The 17268-nt window shown below is 38.2% G+C and overlaps 1 protein-coding gene across 2 annotated transcripts in view; it reads right to left on the reverse strand.

Annotated features, from left to right (window-relative positions):
* Positions 1 to 17268, reverse strand: part of Ppp4r3a (protein phosphatase 4 regulatory subunit 3A) — a 49902-nt gene that overhangs the window by 18504 nt on the left and 14130 nt on the right. For both annotated transcript variants that reach the window (XM_028886656.2, XM_028886655.2), the window contains exons 2-4: positions 12547 to 12602; positions 9442 to 9540; positions 2258 to 2875 (exon numbers count right to left, since the gene is read on the reverse strand). In XM_028886656.2, the coding sequence (XP_028742489.1) occupies positions 2258 to 2875; positions 9442 to 9540; positions 12547 to 12602 (773 nt within the window). The remainder of the gene's footprint in view (positions 1 to 2257; positions 2876 to 9441; positions 9541 to 12546; positions 12603 to 17268) is intronic.

The raw sequence follows: 17268 nt of genomic DNA on the forward strand, positions 1-17268 counted from the left end.
AAGATTACTTTTGTGTTTTGACAACACTCTTTTCCTAACCCCACTTTGGGGCCAGGAAGTAAGTGTTTCAACTCTGCAGGCCAGTGGTTTCCCATGTTCTACTACTGCAGGAGAGCAGTCAGACAGTATGTAAATGAATATAGCTGTGCTGCACTGAAACTAAATAAACACAAGCACAGCCAAGTCTGGCCTAGTGGTCAATGCTAAAAAATCACAACAATGGGGAGGCAAAGGGAGAAGGGTGGAGAGTTAGAGCCAGAGTTTGCCAAGCTCAGTTTACATGAACTAAAGGTAGAAATTAAGGTTCTACAACCTCTCTCCAGTAAGGATAAAAACGAAACATTCTTCAGGCTTCAAAGGTATAGAAAAAGGATCCGAGTTTTTAAAATATTAAAATTAGAGATCTTAAAGAACTATCTATTATTTGAAGATACCATTACATAAATACTCCTTAACACACTAAATTATTTTGAAATAATTATTTAATTTAACACATTAATTTTGTAAAGGCCTCAAAGGATTCTATCACAGAATCAGTGAGTAAGTAACAAGCCATATAGATCCTTCCTGGTACCCACTGAATTTTCTTCATTATAATTTCTCAACAAGATTTTGTTAATAATTTCAATCTATTTGCTTAGGTAGGTAAAGTGTAAATTCATGCAGACTACAGTGTAAGTTTTTAAGAAATTACATTTATCTATATATTAGGAAAGAGGGGAGCAATGTGCCACAGAACACATATGAAGGTCAGAAAATAACTTTCTGGAAGTTGGTTCTCTCCTTCTAACATTGAGCCATCTTAATGGTCCTATGAAGTAAGCTTTATATGGTGTGTGTGTGTGTGTGTGTGTGTGTATGGTAGGTGTTTAGGAAACATTTTCTATACAACACTCAATTATAATGCTGGTTATTTCTTCTAAAATGTATAAAGAGGCATAAATACATATGATTCTGACATTTTCTTTTTTAAAAAATTAATGGCATCCAATTTCAACATACATCCCAGATTAGTATAAGAGTATTTAATAATTTTACAGAGGAACCAGTCAATGATATAAAGTGTGTAATTTTGTATGTGTACATGTAAAAGGTTGGTAGGGAAAATATACCATAGGGGCTGGAGGAAAGCTAATTGTTTAAGAGAGCTTACTGTGCAACCATGAGAACAGTTCAGATCCCAGCACCTAGAGAACAAGCTGGGCATGGTCCCATATACACCATCAGCATCCACTGAGTGGTGTTGGAAACAGGGAAAAACAAGGACACATGGCAATGTATAAGTCTAGATAGAAGCTCTGCCTCAAAAGAATAAGGCAGCAAGTAACAGGGCACCCAGAGTCCTCCAGTGGCCTTTATGTGTACAAAAGGTGTCTGTACCTGAAAACACAGATACAGATATCACACCCACACAAAACAGAAAAATTCTATTTCAGTTAGAACAGACTAACATTTTGTCAAACACTATGTAGCATAGTTCAATTTCAAATCAAGCATTAATAGACTAACATTTTGTCAAACACTATGTAGCATAGTTCAATTTCAAATCCAGCATTAATAGACATTCCTTTTGAAAGCTCGTAAGTTTTACCAAACGTTCAACACTTCAGTGTATGGTTTCACTTGCTCTTCACACTTCACAGTATCCTATGATATTAATATGATTCCTCAGATTGGAAATACAAGGTTTCCTATAACAAGTTGTTCAAATCACATAGTAGCTATTAAGTAACAAGTAAAGCCTAAACTCAATACTCTCAACTACTTCAAAAACATACTTTTGGAAGGTACACATGCAGATGTGGTTACAGGTACGTGATGTGGGTAACAGGACCAAATGCCAGTTCTCTGGAATAACAGCACATGCTCTTATGTCTGTCTCCAGCTCCATCGATTACTTTATTAGTGTTATTCACCTAAAGTTGTTCTACTTAGACACCACCCATTCCCTTTGCAATTTGTGAGATCTGAGACTAAGTCTAGACCTCCATCATGCTAACCAAGTGCCATCACTCTTGCCATCCCCACCCAGAATGCAACAACCTTCAGGTATCAAGAGCATTATTTATCGTAATATAAATTAATATCAAAATATTTACCATAATATCACAAGATTAAGTTCCAATGTAAGGATTTAAAAAATTATTATTTTTGCTTACAGCAATTAGCATTTTAAATGTTATCAATCAAGCTGGCACCTTTTATAAGTTGGGGGCAGGACGGATGGCGACAAGGGATGGAGAATGACCTAACTTACCTGTAACATACCAACAATTTCTACTTTGTTGAAGAAGATAAAGGAGTGAAGTGTTGATAACATGTTTTCTTCAAAGACTGAAGGGGTAGGGAGAACCATATCTTGTATATACTGAACTCTGTATGTCTGATGAATTTTTTGTTTCAGCTCAGGATCTGATATGGGAATCACTTCTTTAAACTTGGCTGTTTTTGTTAAAAACTCCCTGTGTTTTCGTGGTTGTGATAAAGTTGGGTCATATTCCAAGCATCCAATGACGTCCATTATACATTCCTCAGAGAACATAACCTCAAAAAGAGCAGTTCGGTTCAAGAGGAAGATCCCTTTGATAATCTCATATAAGTGGTGCAGTCCTTCAATATTTTCCAAATCTTCACACACATGAAAAAGCTCTAAAAGCTTTTTAATATAACCCTCATTTTCCAATGCTAGTGCGAGTTTCTCACGGCGAAGCGGGGATGGTAAAGATGATGCCACAAGCTCTGCAATTTCCTCCAATCGACTTAATTCACAAGATGGCAATTCTAAACCCGGTGAGGACATATCATCAAATCGCTCCTCTTCAGATTCATCTACCAGGTCCTGAGTGATGTCCACTGAAGGGTCCTTTCCTTGAACCTGTAAAAAAAGATTTTGTGGTAGCTGACAAAATTCAAAAAGCAAATCTCAACTATAGCCTTAGATGAAGGAGAAGGGGAAAAAAAAGATGTAATGACAAATACCAAATTTTAAGACTCTTATCAAACTTGAGACAACTGTCTACCATGCTGTAACTATCCAAATGATGTTTCCAGGTTTATGCAAACTAATCAAAAGTTGAGGAACTGAGTAAACACTCTTCTGAAGTACAAGTGTCAGGAGCAACTCCCTAGGACAGTCTAAACAGACTGTCAGAGTCACTTCAAGACCTACAATGCAGAGGACCAAATACATCAGTCTTCTGTCCATGGCCATCTTTTCTAACCAGGGAAAGTCCACAGAAACATTTCTAGAACTGTGTCATATATTGGATAGTACCAAGCTCTTCAATATTTAATAAGATTCAAATGAATATCAAATATCATAATGCTACTATGGTCATAATGAATACACATAATTCTAAGACCAAAAGGAAAAACATCTAATGTCAATCAATCCCAAAGACGAAGGGCAAACTAGCTTTGAACCAAAGTGGATCAATGGTCTGTTATAAATGCTCAGTAATGTAGTCCTATGATTAAGAAAAGTTAATCAGGATAAAGTGTACCTATATAACAAAGCTACATATACAAGAAGTGAAATCTTTATGTGGAGAACTGTCCACAAGAGTATCTGCTGAAAGTTAAAAAAGCAAGCAATGAAAACATTTTCTTTTCCATACATACAAATTTGCAGCCTTCATAATTCTCCAGAAACCCTTCTGCTTTTAATAAACCAAAATTTTATGTCACTGCTGAGTTTAAAAAACAAAACAAGCCGGGCAGTGGTGGCGCACACCTTTAATCCCAGCACTCGGGAGGCAGAGCCAGGCGGATCTCTGTGAGTTCGAGGCCAGCCTGGGCTACCAAGTGAGTTCCAGGAAAAGGCACAAAGCTACACAGAGAAACCCTGTCTCGAAAAACCCAAAAAAAAAAAAAAAAAAAACCCCAAAACAAAAAAAAAAACCAAAAACAAAAACAAAAAACCAAAAAACAAACAAACAAACAAAACAAAACAAACTGATTTAAAAACTAAAGCTGGATGGTGTTGGTGCACACCTTTAATTCCAGCACTCAAAAGGCAGAAGCAGAAGGATCTCTGTGAATTCGAGGCCAGCCTGGTCTATAGGAGATCCAGGGCAGCCAGAGCTGTTACACAAGAAAACTAGACGTTAAGACCCTACTGCTGAAGACACCACAAGCCTGTGTTGCAGGACACAGACCCTGGTGGTAGTGGTAGTGGCATGAGGATAGGACAGACACACAGACTGAAACTGAAACTGACAGATTTTGCAAGGCTGGTGGTCTTGAAATATACTATAAGGTGACATGATCTTGACTTTAAGCCAGTGGGCTGCACTCTGAAAGAATGCTACACATAATCAATTTCTATCAAGAATAGTCTTAAGTTGGTTCTGTGTTGTTCATTATACAAGTTTTCTTAAAGCTTTCAGATCATAAACCAAATTAAAGATAAAAATGTATCTTGAGTTCAGATCTAGTAACTGCTAGCAAGAAGGATACTTAAAAATGGGAGCATATTTAGCTGTTTTTATATCAAAAAAGGTGAAAGACTTAAGAGCTCTGAAACAAAAATGCAATGACTTAGAGTGAACTAGGATATAGGAAACTATTTAAGTTTTAAGTTCAGAACCCACAAAATATTGAGAAATACATATACATATATATTTAAGGTAGGGTCTTTGTATGCCAGACTATGTAGTGAAGCCTAGAATTCCTATCAATTGTCTTGCCTAGGCCACCAAGTGCTAGGATTACAGGTGTGAGCCACTATGTCCAGCAAGAAATGATATGAAGCTGGATAGGAAAACTAAGAAAAATGAACACCTAGGTAAGTTCTTATAGAGAAAGCAGACATGCATTATCTGTGTCACAAATGAACATAGGTAAAAAACACATGGCATCAAAGACTAGGGAAGCTGGATATGGTGGTACATGCTTCTAATCCCAGCACTCAGGATTAAGGTCAGAAGTACCTGCCTAGCAAGTTCAAAGTCTAGCTGGGTTATTACCAGTCTCAATAACAAACAAACAAACAAAAACCAAGACAAAAAAGCAATAAGCTGGAGAGATGGTTCAGCAGTTACCTGTGCTTGCTGCTCTATCATAAGGGCCCTGGTTCAGATCCAAGCAACCAGGTTTGAGAGCTCACAAATGCCTGTAACTCCAGTTCCAAAGGGATCCAATACCCTCTTTTGGCCGGACACTAGCATATTCACATATACCACAGACACAGTCTTAAAAACACAACAACATAATGAAGACTTGGGAATAGGCTCAGAATGTAACTCAGATGGAAGAGTATTTGCTTAGCATACATGAGATCCTGAGTTCAATCCCTAACACATAGTAAAAATCAGATATGGTAGGTAGTTTACAACTGTCTTTGCAACACTCAGGAGGTAGAGGAAGGTATCCACTTTTTGGATCATTAATCTGAAAACATCCTCAGCTACATAGGCAAGCTCAGGTCCAGCCTGGGTGGGCTACAGGGCACCCTGTTTTAAATAGACTAATGAGAGGGACAGTAAAGATGAGACAATATTAAAAAGGAGAGCCAAGCAGGATAGATACAAACTGAGCAGAGGCTTACTTTAAATATTAGCCCAATAGAAGACTATATCTCAGGGTGAGAGCATTCAACCAGAAAAACAAAGGACAAGATACCCAGGGGGTTGTTAGTGGATGTTTTTATACATATATCAACACACCTTTTTCTATGAAAGAACTCTACAGGCAATAGCCATATGCTATGAAAACAACTGCTGGACAGAAAACAAAAACTCAACAGAGAGAAGCCACTCCAAAGTAAGTCCTTTTCTTTCCACTGCCCAGCTTTTTTTTTTTTTTAAATTAAAAACAAAACAACTTTTTTGAGATAGGTCTACATTGGCCTTGAACTTGTGATCCTCTTACCTCACGTCTTAAGTGATGGAATTACAGAAGACTGCACCATTCCTGGCTTTATAAAATCCTTTAGTTTGAGCTTTTCACTGACAGTAGAGAATTTAAGAAATCTATCTGAATTTTATTTAAAATTTTAGGCATTAATTGAAAGCATTAAAAAACTCAAATGCTCAACATTAACTCCTCATCCTCATAAGACAGGCAGTTGACTAAGACCCTTCCTACTCTACAGACTGTCTCTCCATTCTGACTGCTTCCTTTGCTGTTCAAACATTTTTAAATTGGAAGTCTCAGAATGACCTTGTTTACGCTGTATCTCTAACACATTTTACCTCTGGCAGTTTCAGGTCTTAAGGTCTTTGATCCAATTGGAACTGAACTTTGTACAGGGTGAAAAACAGAAGTCTAGTTTTCACTCCTCAAAAAAAAAAATCAATAAATGTACAAATTAACTGAACAAGACAGATAGTTCACAAAAGAACATAGCTAAACATGCTCTACAACTGAGTGTTAAAAGAAGGAAACTATGCCATTTACAATAACATGGGTGAGCCCAGAGAAAGTCAAGCTAAATAAAACAAGCCAAGTATAGGAAGACAGATACCACAGGATCTCCTCTATATGGAGAACCCAGAAAAGATGAGGCTTGGACACGGAGTAGAATTAAGGCTATCAGGAGCTAGGTGTGAGTTGTTTAGGAATGGGGGACTGTTGTTGGTTTGAAGATGCAAAGCTGCAGGTGGACAAGAGGAATGGACTCCTTGATGTCTTGAGGTCTAGTGAGGAAATGATGACTGTAGTTGATAACAATGTGTTTTAAAAGTTGTAAGAGGATTCTTCCCACAAAAATGGTGAGAAATACAGGTTAATTGGTTTAATTTAGCCATGACATAGTGCACACACTACACTGTATACCATAACTATGCACAATATTTTTTTAAATTTTATTTTTTTTATTTTATTTAACAATACCATTCAGTTCTACATATCAGCCACGGGTTCCCCTATTCTCCCCCCATTCCCACCTCCTCCTCTTACCCCCAGCCCATCCCCCATTCCCACCTCCTCCAGGGCAAATCCTCCCCCGAGGACTGCGATCAACCTGGTAGACTCAGTCCAGGCAGGTCCAGTCCCTTTCCTCCCAGCCTGAGCCAAGTGTCCCTGCATAAGCTCCAGGTTTCAAACAGCCAACTCATGCATGCATAATTTTATTTATGAGTTAAATAAACGAATAAAAATGTTAAACCCCCTTAACCAAGAAAACATAAACCAAAATTACCAGATTTTATCTTGTCTCAATCAGAGTGCCCACTATGAAGAAAACAAATGACAGCACATGATGGCAAAGATGTACAGAAAACATTGCTGATGGGGACATAAACTAATACAGTCACTATGGAAATTAGTATAGAGGTTCTTTTTCTGTTTTGCTTTTTTTAGGAAGTATAGAGGTTCTTTAAAAAAAAATAAATACAATTAAAATTAGAACTACCAAGCCGGGCGGTAGTTCTAATTGTAATGAGGGCAGGCAGATCCCTGTGAGTTCGAGGCCAGCCTGGGCTACCAAGTGAGCTCCAGGAAAGGCGCAAAACTACGCAGAGAAACCCTGTCTCAAAAAACCAAAAAGAAAAAAAAATATAACTACCACATGATGGGAGTTTTAACACTCCTGAATAAACATTTGAAGGAATTTAAGCCAATATACTCCAGATACTTGCATGTCCATGTTTACATTATTTAAAACAGCCAAGACAAGGAACCAGCCCAGAAGCACACCATCAACAAGTGGATGGACAAAGCAAATATGGTATATATACACAGTGGAGTTTTACTCTGTTGTAAAGAATGAAATGTCATTTGCAGGAAAAAAAATAGAACAAGGCCAGACAGAGAAGTATACTTCTTATGCAGAGAATTTAGATTTAAGCAGGTGATGAAAGTAGAATAGGGTCTTTATGGGGTGAAGGTTTTTGTTTGTTTTTTCAAGACAGAGTTTCATTTGACAAATTCAGAGAAAATAATTCCATTATCTATCCTATTGTGGTAAGACCAAAATGTACCTGATTCACTTTCTATTCTAATTTGTATTACTAACATAACTATTTTATAATGTCTTTCAAATTTATACACTTACACCTCTTTAGTGAGTTTCTTTTCTAAAAATGTCTAGTCCATTAACATTTGCCAGATTCAGACAAAAAAAACTTCATTATATATAAACAATGCCCAGTCCAGTAATATTTGATAAACTCAGACAAAAATTACTTATCCTATGTAAAACAAATAGTTCCTTTTTAAAAGTAGATTCAATAATTGACCTTTTAAATCTTATCATATCCATTTTTTTCATAATAGAGTCAATAATCTACCTTTTGTCATTTTTCTATCTTCCCTTTTCTTTTTAGAGTAGATTCAATGATCTACCCATTTATCCTATTATTTCTTTATCTTTTTCTCAGAGTAGATTCAATGATCTACCTCATATCTATATTCTCTTTTTTTCTTTCAAACAAAAACTCTGAATCTAATCTCCTTGTTCAGCTTTTTTCCTGACCATTAACAATTAACAACTTGTATCCAACCATCATAAACAATGACAATATCCATAACTCATTAAACAACCAAAAACCTCCCATCCCACCTCTTGGGAATGTGGGCGTTGTTTTTCATGACTTTAAAGCCACACTGGAAACAGCCAGGCATGGTGACTCACGCCTTTAATCCCAGAAAGTCATGTCAGAAAGCAGAAAGGTATATAAGGTGTGAAAACCAGGAACTGGGCTGGTTAAGCTTTTAGGTTTTTGAGCAGCACAGTTCAGCTGAGGCATCCAGTGTAAGGAAACAGGATCAGCTGAGAGCAAGGTGAGGTGGCTGTGGCTTGTTCTGCTTCTCTGATCTTCCAGCGTTCACACACACACACCCGCTAAAAAAAGACAGAGTTTCTCTGTATAGCCTTGGCTGTTTTTGACTTAGAGATGTACGTGCCTGCCTCTACCTCCCAGAGTGCTGGGATTAGAGGCGTGCACCATCATGCCAAGCCAGACTGCTCTTCTTATAACTGTTTGCAGCTCAGGAGACAACTCCATCCTTCCTTTTTGCTTAGGTCAAAGCCTGAGTCATGAGTCACCTTTAGCTCCCTCCTTGCCTTCTGCACCGTGTCAGATCATCTGCAGACTGTGCTGTCCCTGCCCCCAGGATCCACTGAGCTTAGCTTGTCTCTCAGTGCCCCGAGTCTCTCAGCTGGGTAACTCCCTTTTGCCCCAGTTTATCCTCAGCACAGGAGCTGCTATAGTGTATCCTGGAAGAAGGAGATCTTAAGGGGGAAACAAAAGTTAGGTAATGGAAAAGAAGATAACTACATGTTTTCTTTCACAGACAGACTCTAGACTTCAAACATGACAAAAGCAGGACTTCTTGAAGAAAATGGGGACCAGGGGAAAAGAGACAAGGGACAGTAATGGGGGTATGAACAATGCATAACAATGTTATTAGTATTTAAATATCATTATGAAACCCATTATTTTTGTATGCTGAGTGAAAAATTATTAAAGAGTGTGCTATTTCTCGTCTTAAAATTACCTGACAGATTTTCTCCCAAATTTCATCGCATCCAGCTTTTTCTTGAAAGCTAAGGGCCAAGTCATAATTTTCTGCTTCAGACCATACAATCAGAGTGTCCTTTGGGTTAAAAAAAAAAAAAGTCTGAATGACTACATTTGTTATCACAAACTCATTAAGGTATATAGCAAATGAACAGAGCAACAAGGCAACAGGAATTAAGAACATTATTTTCACATCCTGGGATTAAAGGCGTGAGTAATTATCAGTACTTTGTTACACTTCATTCTGGCCAAATCTACACAAGTGAAACAATATTTTAAAAATAGAAGTTTGGTCAATATATGAAAAACAATGAAAAACAAGCCATTGTACCAAGACCATCTTCACACACTACATTAAAAAAAAAGGTTTATGTGTATTTTTTCTCTGCATGTATGTCTGTGCACATGTGTGCAACACCTATGGAGGTCAGAAGAGGGCACTGAATCCCCTGGAGCTGGAGTTACAGATGGTTATGAGTTGCCATATAGATGCTGGGTCCTTTGGAAGTAAGTGCAGCCACTGATCTTAACTGCTGAGCCACCACTGTATTTTATAATCTCATTAAAATGTCTACAAAGTTTAAATAATAGATTAACAAACAAAATCCATCCCTCCCCTCAGCTGGCAACAGCTGCTCTTTACCTGTGGCTTATTTAGACTCTGAAATTATTGGCTAAATCAGGCATGAATGAGCCATGCCTCTAATCCAACACTTAGGGGGCTGAGGTAGGATGACTGCCTTCCTTGAGTTTGAAGCTAGCATGAGTGGCTCTAGCTGCTAGGCTCAACGTAAAGGAGGAGCACTCAATGTGGGTTCTTAAGGATACTAAGTGGCAATTCTGTCAGAGCACCAGCAAGGAGCACTGACCAGTTTCTAGAGCTAAGCTGAAGATCTTGGACCTGTCTTGCCCTTGGAGCAAGAGTCTACCAGATACATTTCCATATAGAAAGGCTTGAGTAGTAGGCTCCTTCTACCTAGCCCTGGGAAGTCTTCTTTATGAGCCCAGCCTCTCCTGTGTCTCTCATGCAGCACCAAGGAGAGTGCCTGGCTCCTATTAGCTAAAGCCTGGACTCAGAAGTCCTATATTCTTGGCCAGCCTCTATCCAGAGGCTGAGTTCTTCCCAGAGATCCATGGAGATCCCCTAGAAGCCCTCAAGGCTTAGATCCGGAAGGATGGGATTCAAATGAGTACTTGAACTTGCTAATTTCTGCCTCCTGCATGCAGTTGCCCTAACCTGCTGGAGGTAGACATTTGCAAGTCTCACTAAGCCTACAGTCCCCAGATCCTCCTGCTCAGGTACATTTCTGCAAGTTTCCCATCTAAAGGTGGGATTGGGGCTAATGGGTGTATTTCCTTCAGTGGTTGCTACCTTTGAACTCTCTAAAGCACCTACCTGCCCTTTCCAATACTTTTCAATGTAAAAATTCATGGTGTTTATGTTTGAAACAGGATCTTACCTACCCAGGCTTGCCTGCCTCAGCCTCCTGAGTACTGTGTTACAGGTATGTACCATCAGCATATTTATTCTATGCCCCACAGTAGTTATGTTTGTCTGTTTTGTTTTTCTTTGTCAAGGCCCTAAACTTTATAGCTAAGGCTTCTGATCCTCTTATCTCCCCAACCCCCAAAAATGCTGGAATCACAGGCACGTGCTACCACACCCAGCCCTACCAATACTAACGTCTGTCTGGTTTTACTTTAATACTCAATGATAATATAAATTTTTTCATGCTTGTACCTTCAGGGCAATAAAGCAATTTCTTTATTTCAATGGCTTTGTGGAGCATATTTTATTTGTGTATGCAAAATACTTGATGATAATAACAATATATACTATATGAAGAATTTACGTTTAGGTACTTTTATTTACATGCTAGAAGGAAGATTACAGATTCAGATCAGCACTCTAAGACCCTACACTGAGGCTATAAAGAAATCAAGACTCCCATCTATAAAATGCTGTTTTAGAGGACATTCTAACATTCTATCTGCAGAAGCACAATAGGAACTTCAACCATTTGGCTGTGTCAGTACTTTTTATTACAGCAATGGTCACTTCTTCCTTCAGGTAAAAACAAAGAAACTTCTACTTTAACTTTAGAGAGCCATGTTTTGCTAGAATATCTGGAATATGAACTCAACTTAAGATAGCTTTTTTAAATTTTTGATTTAAAATTGTGGCTGAGAACTGAGGAGATAGGGTAAGTGGGTAAAAGCACTTAATTTGCAAGCCTGACAATGCCCCTAGAACCCAAGGCAGAAAAAGCAAACTGACTCCCGAGGAATCCAGTTTAGCTCCCAGCAGTGCTGTCAGGCATCTCACAAACACCCGTAACTCCAAGAGATCCAACACTATCTTCTGGCTCTACAGGTACCTGTACACATGCAACATGCAAATGCACACACACACACACAAAATAGTGACTGATGGTATAGTTGAGTGAGTACATGCTTGTCAGACTGAGAGAGGCATGGAATTCTTTCATTAGCATAAAAAAAGTAAACCAAAGCTAGAGAGATGGCTCAGTGGTTGAGAACACTTGCTGCTTTTGCAGAAGACCAGAGTTCAGTTCCCAGCACACACATGGCAGCTCACAACTACTCCTAACTCCAAGTTCAGGGGAACTGATACACTCTTCTGACTGATACCCAACTCCTAAGGGCACCAAGTCATGCATGTGATGCACAGACATACATATAGGTAAAATCCTCATACACATAAACAAAACAAAAAACACCTTTTATCCATATACAGACTGGCAGAAATCGTGTTTTAGAAATTAGACTGGGCATGCAAAATGGCTCAGGATATAAAGATGGCTGCCATCAAGCTTGACAACCCAAGTCTGAGGCTCAGAATCCACATCGTGGAGAGAATCAACTCCCTCAAATTGTTCTCTGACCTCCACAGGTCACACACAAACACAATGTAATAAAATATTTTTTTAGCAATCAGACTGGCAAAATGTTATAATCTGTTTGGATTTTCTTATTGTAAGGAATCCAATGGTAAACTTATTTAATCACCAAACTAAATAGATAATGCATAATACACAACAGCTTCACTTCTTTTTTTTACCTGTTGCTTCTGGTATGCAGTGTTAGGATTTATTTTGGACTCTAGAAGAAGAGAACCTATAAAACAGGAAAAAAAAAATCTGTTATTGCAAAACAGAAAAATTAATTTCCTTTATATACATATGCTTATTTTCTCAGTCAGCTGGATGTATACCTTCAGTTAAGGAACAAGTTTTTAAGAAATGTAACTTAGGGCTAGCCAGATGATGGCTCAGCAGGTAAATTTGTTCTCTCCCCAAGAGCCTGATGACTTGCCTTTGGTACGGGAACCCACTGTGGAAGAGAACCAATCCCAAAGGCTATCCGCTGACTTCCACATGCCCACTTTGGCACATACAGCTATTTCACATACACAAACAAAACAATGAACAAAAAACCCTGTAAATATAATAACTTGTAGCTTAAGAAACATGCTTACTGTTTTGGGTGTTTTATTTTTGGTAGTAGTAAAGGTCAGTCCAAGTCTCAAACATGCTACGCAAGTATAGACAGAACTGTACCTCCCAGTCAAATATACTTCTGGTTTGTTTGTTTTTACAAGACAGACAGGACAATATGAAGAGTGAAGACTGAGAAGCAGTAAAAAAAATCTAACAATTTGGCTGGGTGTGGTAGTACACACCTTTAATCCCAGCGCTCAGGAGGTGATGGTAGGAGGCAACCCCATCTACAGAATGAGTTTCTAGAACAGCCAGGGCTACACAGAGAACCCTTGTCTGAACCCCCCCCTCAAAAAAACTCCCAACCTAAGAATTAGAGAGCACAAGGCAGCAAAAACAGCAGTGTGAAGCCAGATATTATAACATTACATTAACTGCAAATATTTATGGAACCATGTTAATGTGGTACATGCATATAATGGATAACAAGCAAACCATTTGATAAGTAACAAATGTACATATTTACATAATACGATGGTATTTTAATAAAAATAACATGTACTGATCTCAAGCAGATTAATAGACATTTCTGAAATCCTCAGATAACCTGGGATTAATAATGTCCCATATGCTGTGTATCTTACAGAATACTTTTAAAATAAGCAAATAAGGCTCTCAATACAATATGATCAATGTCAAGTACAAAGAATGTTTTTTTCGTGATGGAATGAGTTCACATCAAGAATAAGTAACTACACAAGCAAAACTTAAAGCACATGAAACAGAGATTGGTTTACATGTCACCGTCAGAAGCCTCAATTTTCTTCTATTTTCCTGTCCTTTCTGTTTTTCTTTTGTTTTAAGACAGTGTTCTTACTATGTAACACAAACAGACATCAAAATTATAATTCTCCTACCTTAGTCTCTTGAATAGCTCAGACTATAAGCATGCATCATTATGCTCATCCACTATTTCTACTTCCTCTGTCCTCTATACATTTTAAGAATGAAACCTGGGGGCTGGAGAGATGGCTCAATGGTTAAGAGCACTGGCTGCTCTTCCAGAGGCCCTGAGTTCAATTCTCAGCAACCACATAGTGACTCACAACCACCTATAATGGGATCTGATGCCCTCTTCAGGAATACAGGGATACATGCAGACAGAGTACTCATACGTTAAAAAAAAATTGGGGGCTGGAGAGATGGCTCAGCAGTTAAGTAAGAGCACTGGCTGCTCTTCCAGAGGACCCAGGTTCAATTCCCAGCACTCAAGGCAATCCCAGTTACAGGGAACCTGGCACCCTCACACATACATGCAAGCAAAACACCAATGCATATAAAATAAAAATAAAGTTATAAAAAAAAAAAAAGGAAATTCTACCTATCCTCTCTCAACCAGTTCTAGTTTATCTGGAGACAGAATAACTTAAAACAAGTTTTGGATTACGAGAAAAAAAAAAAAAAACAACTTTCTCTGCAGCTGTCCTTCCTTCTCTCATACAGTACTTTCCTCCCTTTTCATGTTACACTTTACAGTTGCTTCACACACTCCAAATAGTAGCTAGACAACTGACAAAGAGCCAAAGCTTACTCTTTCCAAATTCACTTTGTCCTTACATTAAATGTACTTAGTAAGTGTAAGTACATTTCACAACCATTCACTATTTGCTCAGGAGTGCCAAATGATACCAGTCATACACTAGCATTCACCAACTCGTGAAGGCTCCATTTAAAACTTCTTGTCCTTGCAAAATTTAAGGTCATTCTCTGTGTGTAAGATGACTCTACTCGTACCCACCAAATCCTATTTCTTTAGTCTTCTCTCCTTTGTATCTCTCCCTACTTCTGGCTTACTGAGGTTCAGATAAGAATTATCACAATTTAGGGGGAAAATGTTTTAATCACCTTCCTTTCCTCCAATTTTTTCAAAAATTAATCATAAAAAATCATAGAAAAACTATTGAAAAATGAACAGAATGCAGGCAAAATAACAGAATGTTTCAAACTTTTGAAAATGGTTCAGAGGAAAAGGACGGGGCTTGATGGTACTGTGTATTCTCAGCATGTACAGGGCTGAGTTCAACTCCAGTACTGGGAAAACAAACAGACTGTCCCAACTCAACTATCTTACTTAGCATTTTTCCAATTTGTTTACCAGAAAAAAATTGCATTCTATTATTTTCTACTAAAATAATGTTCAGGCCATGTACTTAAAGGTTGAATTTATTTTTTAAAGATTAATGAGGGCATATATGTAATTACATTTAAAATATTTTTATGGGAAAATATAGGGGAGCTAGAGATGGCTCAGCAGAGTTTGTGTTGCCCTTCCAAAAGACCTGAGTTCAAATCCCAGCACCCACCTCAAGCAGCTCACAGCCACCTGCAACTCCAGTTCTAGGCCTCTGCCAGTCCCTGCACTCCTGTGCACATACACATTAAAAATAAATCTTAAAAAAAATTCAACTTTAAGGGGGGGGGGAAATCACATGAGAATTACAATCCCCAAACAAACAACCAAAAGCACAACAACCTGGGTATCTTTTTAAAATAAAGTTTATTTTAGGGCCAAAGATAGTTTACTGGCAATGCATGCCTAGCAGGTAAGGCTCTAGGTTCAACCCTCAGTACCACAGAAGTTTTACTTTAAAAGATGCACGACATCGACAGGCAAAGAGATGACCTAAGAAAAATGCTCTAAAATTAGATTGTGGTAATGGCTACAAAATTGGGGTACCCTAAAAAAATAAACTATGGTTTTATTACATATTTACTGAGTTATTAAACATGTAGAAGTTGTTTTAAAATGTTATAGTGGCCCGGGCATGGTGCTGCATACTTTTAATCCCAGCACTCAGGAGGCAGAGGCAGGCAGATCTCTGTGAGTTCTAGGCCAGTCTGGGAGTTTGAGGCCAGCTAGGACTGTTACACAGAGAAACTCTGTCTTGGGGTAAAGGAAAAAAAAAGTTAAAGTGGATGGATGCTAGAGAGCAGTTAAGGACCCAAGTTCAATTCCCATCACCTACATGGCTGTTCACAACCACTTCCAGGGGATCTGACAACCTCTTCTGGCCTCCAAGGGCACTACAAGCACATAGTATGTAATCATATTGTAAAATAATTTTTAAAAATTACACTCCCAAAAGCGGAAGGTTATTGGATTTATAGAGAGGAACTGCCAAACTTTAGATACATGTTGTTAGGACATGAGTAGATTTTTCTACAGAGAAGACATATGTATGCCACAATTATCACTGACAATTCTGAGATCACAGATGAATGTTAATGGAAAAACAAAGCTACTGAAATCTGTTCTTTCTGTAAAAGATGAGTGCCTTTCCACTGAACAATGGGATTCTAAATAAATCACATGGTGTGACTGCTAAGCAAACTTCACCAAAAGAAGTTGTGGCAGGACCTGTACTTTCACTCAAGACCTAAGGGATTTCCTGGATAAGCTAATATCTCTGTGTTCATACCATCAACTGTCATCAGTCAAGGCATTAAAGAAGTTTGTCAAGTAGGTGTTTATCACCCAAATGGGATGTTCCAAGTCTTAAAAGGAAAACTAATTCATACACTTTAACAAACACAATAATGTTTGAAGAATACAGAATATTTCAATCAACTATAAAACATCAGTAGTTGGGATCTGGTGATACACACCCCATAATTCAAGCACTTGGGAGGCGAAGGCAGAAGGATTACTGTGAAACGTGTGGCCAGCCTAGGCTACATAGTAAACACTTGTTTAAAAAAAAAAAAAAAAAAAAGGTGTGTGGACTTTGATTGGCACTGTTTTAGTAAAACGAATCACTGGTGGTAGCCAACTCTCTAGATTTTTGGTTGGTTGGTTTCTTGAGTTAAGGCCTCATAATGGTGCTCTGTTTGGCTTTGAAATCATGTACAATGCAAGCCTCCACAAAGTCCTGATTCTTCTGCCTCAGCCTCTCAAATGCTGGAATTTCAGGTGTATGTCATCATGCTTTGCTTACAGAAAAATCTATAAGCAAATATTCTGCTCAAGATATTCTGATTTAATTACATTTTTTTTCCTGAAAATTTCCCAACTCAAGTAGTTTCAGACATGGTGAACCCATCACTTTTTTTTCTCCAATTTTCTAAAAACTCTTCACTCCATGTCTAAATGTATGAACTACCTACCTACCCACCCCTATCTATCTTTCTTTATTTAAAAGCCAGGGCTTGAAAGATGGCTTAGTCAATAAAGTAGTTGCACACAACCATGAAAAACTGAATTCAATTCCAAATACTCATGTAAAAACTCTGGCATAGTAGCACACTTCTGTAATCCCATAACTGGAAGAGTGGAGACACGAATC

The sequence above is a fragment of the Peromyscus leucopus genome, chromosome 14 (genome assembly GCF_004664715.2).
Source record: "Peromyscus leucopus breed LL Stock chromosome 14, UCI_PerLeu_2.1, whole genome shotgun sequence".
NCBI classification, from domain to species: domain Eukaryota; kingdom Metazoa; phylum Chordata; class Mammalia; order Rodentia; family Cricetidae; genus Peromyscus; species Peromyscus leucopus.